This window comes from Henckelia pumila, chromosome 1 (assembly GCF_033568475.1).
Source record: "Henckelia pumila isolate YLH828 chromosome 1, ASM3356847v2, whole genome shotgun sequence".
Taxonomy (NCBI): Eukaryota; Viridiplantae; Streptophyta; class Magnoliopsida; order Lamiales; family Gesneriaceae; genus Henckelia; species Henckelia pumila.
In genome coordinates, this window is record NC_133120.1 from 88,694,501 (window position 1) to 88,704,233 (window position 9,733).

Here is a 9,733-nt window from a genome sequence, read left to right on the forward strand (position 1 = left end):
GAGATCTAATGTCCCTGCTGTAATTCTCATAGCTGACGTCCATTCATCTATAAGATCTTCTCTGTTTTTGAAGTCCAAAACATCAAGGTTTAACATAACCCCATAAGGATGTATCGGGTCTAAAACAGTTTTTCCATAAGGAGTTTGATGTAGTGGTATTTTACTCCTTCTTGATCTGGTTCCTGCTGGATGTGAATTTTCTCCCACATTGAACTCACTATGTGATTCTTCTGTTTTTACCACATATCTTGGGGGATTTCCCATGGGTTGTTCACCCTTAGAGGAATTCATTTTCAGATCTACAACTTTGAGATTCGCAAAAGAATTCGCAAGATCTTGTAGATCCTCGAGATTTAATCTTTCTAAAGTAGTCATCAGATAGTGTTTTTCTCTGATACTGCTTTTATAAGATTAATCATCATTTCATCATTAGTTAAAGGTTTTTGAACTATTTTGGTTTTACCTTTCTGATGTAACAAAGGTTCGGTACCAAACGAGAGTGGTAACCTTCCTCATGTATTTTCTTTTCTAGAACCAGAAGTATGTTATAGGTTTAGGATTTTATTTTGAAGATCCTTTAGAGTTCCAAGAATTTCTTCTTGTTTCTTAAGGATTTCTTCAATTTGCGGAGGTATTTCATGCAACTGATTGCTGTAATATTGTACCGTCTTTTGAATTTCTCTAAGATCTCCGAAGAGTTTAGAGAAATCTGGGGTAATCTCTAAAAATTTAGAGTTAGAAATCATTTTTCTTTATCTCTTCAAATTTGAGAGCATTAGTCGCAACCTGTTGTAAGTAATCTATTGTGAATAGATTAACTTGTTTATAGGATTTCGTATGAATAAAATCCTCTTGATTCAAACCTTCGTTTGAAGTCATCTTTTTGTAAAATCTTCTCCTCAACAAAGAAAAACATGAATTAACGAATAATATTATGTCTGAATAATTAACCTAAAGCTCTGATACAATTTTTCCGCATAATTCTTTATACTGCAAATGAGCACAAAATCTCCAGATTCAAGCATAAAACCTTTACAAGTTAAGCATAGAACCTATAGATTTCAAGCATAGATTAGCATAAATCCAGCACAAGAATTAAATATTAAAATATTCAAGTTTGGTGGTCCTAGGGAGTTATAGTAAAGAATCTTTTGCCTAGAGAGTTATAATAAAGTTAGGAAGGGTATTAGGGATTTTAGGACAATTCATTCTTAATTAAATTAAATAAACTATATCGATATTAATTATACATGGGCTAGCTGTTTGAGGAGTCAAAATTATCAATTCATTAATTATATTATTCGGCATATACTATAATACATATGATATTCTAAATAGAAATATACAATTAATACGTTTAAATATACACAAGTTAAAAGCAATTCTAAGTAAAAACTATCAATTCATTAATTATTAAAATTATATTAACTTAAGATTTACCATCACTTAACCCCCAACAAGTCGACCATGTTGGTGAAGATGATGAATGTTTGACTTGAATAAATAATTAAGTAAAAAAATTGTTAAAGTTTCAAAATTACTTAAAATAAAAATTGTATAGATTAATATTTGTATATAAATTAGATTTTTTATGACATCATTGTGCTGATAAATTTAATTAAGATAATATAAATTTTTTTGAATAATGATTGTTAAATCAAATAAAAATAAATTTGATCGATATTAAATATCTTACTATATTATTATAATAGATATATTTTTAATTAACTAACTTTCAATTAATTGATAAAGCTTGAAATAAAATTATGATTAAATCTTAATTTAAGTCACAATAAAACCAAATTAGTAGAGATTATTTAATTAACTAACTTTCAATTAATTGATGAAATTTGAGATAAAATTACGATTTTATCCTAACGTATGTCACAATAAAACCAAAATTATTAGGCAAATTAAACATTTTATATGAGCTTATATTTTCTTAGCCATTAGACGTGTTCTTATTTATCAAAATGACATCAAATTTGGGGTAATGCTACGTGTACATAAAGCCTTACACGTTGGGTTACACATGAGACTTAAAATTACATGATTATCCTACATGCATTTTTGAAAGATTTTTTCTAAATAAAGTGCAAGGATAATCATGTAATTTTAAGTCTCATGTATAATCCAACGTGTAAAACTCTGTGTACACGTAGCATTACCCTTAAATTTGTGACATTTAATGTCTTTTTTATGTACGAGAATGTCACTCACATGTAAATTTTATGTATTTATTGCGTTTTAGTAACTATTTATTTACGAAAACACGAATTTTACAAGCAAGCAGTGTGCGTGCATGATATAACACTAATATTCAATAAAATGACATATCATGACACACAAAAAAAGTCTCAAAATTAAATGTTTAATAATTAATATATATATATATATATATATATATATATATATGCGTGTATTTATGAGTTATGGTTATTATTAAATAATATTATATTATGGGTCTGCTCTCTTATTCCTTTGCATTCACTTGTTTGCTTGTGTCTCTTAATTACACACACCTTCCTCTTCCAACTTCCCAACACTCCATTTCATCTTCTTCCCCCCCAACCTTCACTTTTCTCCACCCAATTCATTCCACCCCTCTTTATTTCTCTTCTATACATTCATATATATACACACACACACACAACAAATATATATATATATATATATATATATATATATATACGCGCATGCGCACAAACAAGCGTGTGTTTGAGTATATATTTATTCTTTATATAATCTTCCGGTGCTCCGAGCGTTACTGAATCTAAGCTACCAAAAATGAAATCATGGCTGGTGCCTTAACCATTGCTAATCTCCGCCCAATAATCCATATCTTTAATTTTCTGATATCAGATCCCATTTATTTTATTCTTCTCTTTCCTTTCATTTCTCCGTTGAATCTTGGAAGATATAAAATTGCAAGCACCCTTTGTTTTCTTTTGATATAACATATGATCTTTTTCTGTTTTAGAGAAAAAAAAAGATTTAATCTTTTTTAAAAATAAAAATCAGACGTACCTTGAATTATGATTGCTGTTATTAAAATATAGTAAGTGTAGTTATTACAGTTATATTATGGGAATATCTTGTAATCCGCTGGAGCTTATTCTTTACAAGTACTACTGCTTCTGTGTGAATGCTTTTAACATCATTTTCATCGCTACTTCCAAATTCGCGGGCCGGAGATTTTCCCTCTTGGTGAGGTGAAGGGATCATCAATAATGGAGTTCAGCGGCGGTGGCGGTGGCTCCAGTGGTGGCGACCACCCCGACGGCTCCGATCCTCATCGGAGGAGAAAGCGTTACCATCGCCACACGGCTCACCAAATTCAGACCCTTGAATCGTATGTTGGCCTTTAGCTTCTTCTTTGCAAACTCAACTGCATGACAAACTAGTTTGTTGATAGAATTTTGTTTTTTATTTGGATTTTATTGAGAAAAGAAAGTTTCTTTCTTTATAATTCTTGGACAAATTATTAAACTATAGGGGGATATATAAACAGATTTTCGATGATGCTGAGGTTTGAATTTGTTTGTAGAATGTTCAAAGAATGTCCCCATCCAGACGAGAAGACTAGGAATCAGTTGAGCAGGGAGTTGGGTTTGCATTCTAGACAGATCAAATTTTGGTTTCAAAATCGAAGGACTCAGATGAAGGTAATTAGTATTATTATTTTTCCTTTTTTTTTTTCCATTCTTTTATGTTGAACATATCATGTGTTTTTGATAGATCGAAGTAAATAATTTATTCCTAGCTTGGTGACTGACTAATCTTAATTATGTTCTCTTTTTAATTGTTATTTTTGTTTAGACACAACATGAAAGATCAGATAACTGTGCGCTTAGAGCAGAAAATGATAAGATTAGATGTGAAAATATAGCAATTAGAGAAGCCCTCAAGAATGTGATCTGCCCCTCTTGTGGAGGACCTCCGGTTTCCGAAGATTCATACTTTGATGAGCAAAAACTGCGGTTGGAAAACGCCTATTTGAAAGAAGAGGTCTAGAATGTTTCATTTCTTGAGTAACATCCCCAAAAGTTTCATTAGATTAATTGCATGATATCCTATTTTATTGACATTTTTTTATGTGTTTAATTTGTATGATTTATAGCTGGACCGAATCTCAAGTGTTGCATCGAAATATATCGGGCGGCCTATTTCACAACTCCAGTCAATGCTGCATAATCATGTATCTTCATTGGATTTATCCATGGCAAGTTTTGGAGGTCATGGAGGTTTCGTTCCCGGCCCTTCCCTCGATCTTGATCTTCTTTCAGGAAATTCATCAAGTGTGGTTCCGAGTTTAGTCTTCCCTCCAGTGAGCATTTCGGATGTGGATAAATCTGTCATGACAGAAATGGCGGCCAATGCCATTAATGAATTGATTAGGCTCTTGCAGAGCAATGAGCCTCTTTGGGTTAAGTCCTCAACAGATGGTAGGGAGATTCTTGATTCCGAAAAGTATGAGACTTTCTTCCCAATGCCTAATAGTCATTTAAGAAATCCGGAGATACGGATGGAAGCTTCGAGAGCTTCTGGTGTCGTGATAATGAATGGTTTGGCTTTGGTTGACAAGTTTATGGATGCGGTTAGTCTATTACTCATGCTGTTCTATATGTGGGGCAAAATTTGCATTTTTAGAAGAAAAAAAAACTATGGAGTACTTTTTTTTTTGTGTGGAACAATCTCTTTCCTCGCCTTCCTTTGGATCCGCTTGTCACATTGAAGTTCCTGGTTCATTGGTGTAATTTGTAAAAGTATTGACAGGATAAGTGGGAAGAAATGTTTCCGACCATTGTTTCGAGGGCGAGGACTATATGCGTGATATCGTCTGGAATTCTTGGAAGCCAAAGTGGCACATTGCAATTGGTAACGATAAATATATAACCTTGATCCGTGTGTAGTAAAAAAAAAATTATCCCCTTTAAATTTTCGTGTTAAGATTGTATGTTTCTTGTGTGGTCATGTCTCTGATTCTCACATTAATTACTTGCTTCATATCACAGATGTATGAAGAATTGCAAGTGCTTACAGCATTGCTACCAATTAGACAGCTCTATTTTCTTCGCTTCTGTCAGCAGATCGAGCAAGGCACTTGGGCTATAGTCGATGTTTCTTACGATCTTCCTCAAGAAGAGAGCCAATTCTCTTCTTCGTGCAAAGCTCACAAGCTTCCTTCTGGATGCTTGATACAAGAGATGCCAAATGGTTACTCTAAGGTTAAATTTAAAACGAAATTCGATATAGTTATGTGATTAATTAATTCCTTGCCCTAATGATTGATAATAAGTGAGATTTTAGCTGAGTTTGATGCATCATTGAAGGTTTCTTGGATGGAACATTGGGAGGTAGAAGATAAAGTTCCGGTTCATGGACTTTATAGAGACCTTATTCGGAGGGGAGTGGCTTTTGGAGCCGAAAGATGGCTTTCTACTCTTCAAAGGACTTGTGAAAGACTTGCTTGTTTGATGGTTACTGGGAGTTCAACTACAGATCATCTTGGCGGAGGGGGTAAGTCAGCTAGAAACTTTCTATTTCTTGGTTGTTTTGCATTTTATTGTTTGTTAGTGATTCCATCAGCCGAAGGCAAAAGAAGCATGATGAAACTTGCACAAAGAATGGTGAAAGGCTTCTGTTCGAGCATCAACCCTTCCAATGGCCAACAATGGACCACGATATCAAGATTAAACGAGTTTGAAGTCCGAGCCACGTCTCATAAGAGCACTGATCCTGGCCAGCCTAGCGGCGTAGTGCTTTGTGCGGCCGCTACTCTCTGGCTTCCGGTCTCTCCACATGACGTCTTCAATTTTCTTAGGGATGAGAGAACTCGACCTCAGGTAACTTAGCACAACTCGAGCTTTATCATAATCATAGCATTGGTTAATATTCAAATCATATGTATGGATTCTTATATAGTTGATTTTGATCAAACTATATATAGTGGGATGTTCTCTCAAATCAAAATCCAGTTCAAGAGGTTGCTCACATTGCCAATGGTTCTCATCCCGGGAACTGCATATCCGTTCTTCGGGTACATTTCATACCATCCTTTCAACAATCGACGTTAATTTAAAGACCAAAGCTATATATATCTAACTCAGAATTAATTCTGAAACCATGCATGCAGGCATTCAACTCTGGCCAAAACAACATGTTAATCCTCCAAGAAAGCTGCATAGACTCATCCGGCTCACTCATCGTGTACTGCCCTGTCGACATACCAGCCATCGAAATAGCAATGAGCGGAGATCACGACCCTTCCTACATCCCATTACTCCCCTCCGGTTTCACAATATCCCCCAGCGGCCTCCATTCCACAGAGGGAGGATCAGGAGCTGCAGGTGACGGTGCTTCAACTAGCTCCACATCCGCCATTGCCACGGAATCATCCTCAGGTTCACTCATGACAGTAATGTTCCAAATACTCGTGAGCGGCATGCAATCCTCAGGAATGACGGCCGAATCTGTGGCAACAATTAACAACCTCATCGGCAACACCGTCCACCAGATTAAAGCCGCCTTGAACTGCAGTACCACCCCCTGATCATCATCATCACATCCCACCAGCCGTTGCCGTTTCTTAAATTCGGTTCCCATATCAAGAAAGAGTACTACAGATCTTTCCGAGCCATCCATCCCTTTGCAGCCTTTGGTTAGTTGAGGGAAATGGTATATTGAATGAAGCCAGAGAAGCCATTAAATCTTTGTGTTAGTTGAGGAAATTGAATGCTAGCTCATTTCCTCACATCATCAATAGGAGCTGACTCAATATTGCTGCGCCTCACTGCTGCTGTATTTATATGCATGCCAGCCTCATTACAGTTCAGGACAACTTTTTTTAACTGTCAAGAAAATATCAAGTTATTACAAGTTGAAAGACTAGGAGTCAAGAACGAACCATTGTCTGAATTTTCTCCATTTTCTTTCCCTTAATTTCATTAGGGTGTTAGTGACAGTAAAATTCTTGTGTTGTTCGAGTCCGAGATTAGTTTAGCAGCGAGAAATGATGTATGGTTCGGGTATTGACTTCTGTTTCATGCATGCAACTTATGTATTTTTCCATTATTATAATTTGTGTTGAGGATTTATATATTAATTATTTGTCATGTCTTTGAATATAATTTTCCTAGCTTGATATAAATTGAATGGATGGATGTGGTTGCATTACTTTCATTTTCATCAGGTGTCATTTTCATATGTCGGTCTGTGGTGGGAATACACTGCCATTGAGTTTAAAAGTCATGGCAATGTGGGGGCAAGGCAACACATTACAATATATTATATTAATTATAGACGACTTGATATATAGCTTCCTAGCTAGTTAGCATCAATCAGCAAACGTTTACGTACTAAATATTTTTTTCCAAGTAATAATTAGTATCGTTTTGAAATATTGAGATTGTTGATAAATGATAACTTTTCAAAATTTTAATTTTTTTAATTTTTGAGCACATATATGTTTTATTGTGCTTAATATCTAAAAACATGATAGCTGATAGATCGTTTATTTTTCATGAGAATTTTTAGTTGTATCGAGATTTCACAAATACCGTATATTCAATTAATCCAAATTTATATTAGTCCTAACAAATATTTGTACGTGTAGTGTGTGTGTGTGTGAAAAAGTGTATAAATATTAATTATATTGTGTAAAATAGAAGATTGATATGCATGCAAAATCCAATCCATAATAATGTATAGGTTGGGTAAAAAGGGTATGTATAGAGAGGCAAGATCTATGAATGAAAGAGACTACTAACGGTATTGTGCAGACTCTAGTGTCTCATCCAACCTATCAAAATATCATTATCTTAATATAGTTGGTTAGCTGGCTGTGTAGATATATATCGACTACAAACAAATTTAATAATTACAAACGTGATAAACATAATATAATTTTTTATTTATGGATTTAACAATTCACGAGGAGTCATCTCTATAGTTTTCCAAGGAAACATCGGCCGATCGATATGAACAAAATTATCTTTTTATTTGGCTAAAATTAGTCGGTGCATTTAAATTGAACCATTTGATTTTAGAATGCAATTTGGTTTGTCCATATAACTTATATATATAAAAAAAATACATTTTTCAATATTTATTCAAACGCTAAAACCACTTCTGCTTTTTTTAATATAATTTTTTTTAAAAAACTGAACTTATTTAAGTGTTTTTTTAAGCTAAAAACATTTCTATTCAAACTGACCCTTTATTACACTCATACTTATTGAGGTAACAGTTACCATGGATTTCAAATACACACATTACTAAGTTCATTTGAAATCTATAGTGATAAGTACCATTATAGTATTAATAATCTCGAAAAACACATACTCGAATTCACTGAGCTAGTTACTCATGATTAACTCGACTCATTTACATTCTTATTTTTAAATAATGAAAACATGCATTATAAATCATGAATTTCCAATGACTTAATCCAAATGAACCAATCACTAGAAAGGTTAAAATAAGATAAAACCCAAATCAAATACTATTGATAAATCTTAGAATATGATAATATCATTCTTGGTTTGTATGGAGTCAACCACCGCCCATTGGGAATGGACATGTTCATGCTGTTTGTCTGTAATGGCCATGTTTGGTTTGCACTAATTTTAAATGTTTGGGATAATGGGCCTCTTTGCTCACGCCCACATAAAATGGGCCTCTTTGTTCACTCACCCACATCAAATTCTACGATAAATCATAAATGTGCTTCAGAATGGACCGGGTCTCAAATTTGTGGAGTAAAACATGTTTGAATATGGGGCTCCTCATCTATCTCGAGCCCATTCAATCTTAATACAATTTTCATAAAGGGTCCAAATTTTCTGTTTGTTTTTTCAAAGAAATATTCCCATGTTTTAGTTTTATAATTATATAGTTTTTTAATCTCAAAAAAAATTATATAGTTTTTTGGATGATTTATATCATAATTAATGGAAGAAATACATAAAAGTTTATATCTAGTCTAGAATAAATATTTGCGGAAACCATATATCTAACTATACATATCATGTAAGATATATTTTTCAATATCACGTATGTTATGATATGATATCATAGATCTTTATCTGTGAGATAAGTAACGATAAAAAAAATTTTGACATAAAAAATAATATTTTTTTCATAAATAATCTAGATAGGAGATACATCTAAAATTTATATTTTTTTAATAAAAAAGTTTAATGACAATTTTATATTATAAAAAAGATTATCATTTTAAAATATAGATAAAAGACGAAAAAACATATTTTATTATGATATAGTATTTATCCCAATCAATTTCGCCTTATTTTCGTCATATTATTTATCTATTTTTTAATTAATAATTTTACATCAATTAAATCAAATAAATTATAATCTATCCATCAAATCAAATAATGTATTAACTAATTTTTCTTATTTATTTTTAATTTACATTATATTACTTATCCATGATTACTTATCCTATCACTCAAACCAAACGATGCCGATGATATACAATATACTAATTTTTTTTTTTTATAAAAATGAATATTTTATAATTTAAGAAAAATAATAATAACACCAAAATTAATTGTTCTGAACCCTTTACCGAATCATACATATATGTACGTTTCAGGAGACCCGGACGGGACCCGGACCGAGGCACACGGGTTATGGACTAGGATTAGTCAAACGTAGGACCCGTCAAAATCCAAAGGACCGCCGCCGCTTTCGCCTGGTGACATCACCCAAT

General features: G+C 33.1%; 1 protein-coding gene across 3 annotated transcripts; it reads left to right on the plus strand.

The window, feature by feature from the left end:
- The first annotated feature begins 2,506 nt into the window (after positions 1 to 2,506).
- Positions 2,507 to 7,086, plus strand: LOC140888992 (homeobox-leucine zipper protein HDG11-like). 3 transcript variants are annotated; one of them, XM_073296691.1, is made up of 10 exons: positions 2,507 to 3,352; positions 3,548 to 3,665; positions 3,820 to 4,008; positions 4,121 to 4,597; positions 4,777 to 4,878; positions 5,016 to 5,228; positions 5,334 to 5,520; positions 5,590 to 5,846; positions 5,951 to 6,040; positions 6,137 to 7,086. In XM_073296691.1, exons 1-10 carry the CDS (start codon positions 3,231 to 3,233, stop codon positions 6,551 to 6,553), a joined length of 2,172 nt encoding a protein of 723 aa, XP_073152792.1. In that variant the 5' UTR covers positions 2,507 to 3,230; the 3' UTR covers positions 6,554 to 7,086. The 3 variants fall into 3 exon arrangements, with proteins under 3 accessions (XP_073152792.1, XP_073152799.1, XP_073152790.1); XM_073296698.1 differs by having other exon boundaries at positions 5,596 to 5,846; XM_073296689.1 differs by having other exon boundaries at positions 5,334 to 5,846.
- Positions 7,087 to 9,733: the final 2,647 nt, after the last annotated feature.

Bases quoted from the DNA above. Each gene is read 5' to 3' on its own strand.
- LOC140888992 (XM_073296689.1), top strand. From the start codon at position 3,231: ATGGAGTTCAGCGGCGGTGGCGGTGGCTCCAGTGGTGGCGACCACCCC. The intron at 4,009-4,120 runs GTCTAGAATGTT...TATGATTTATAG, and splicing joins ACGCCTATTTGAAAGAAGAG to CTGGACCGAATCTCAAGTGT. The intron at 5,847-5,950 runs GTAACTTAGCAC...AACTATATATAG, and splicing joins ATGAGAGAACTCGACCTCAG to TGGGATGTTCTCTCAAATCA.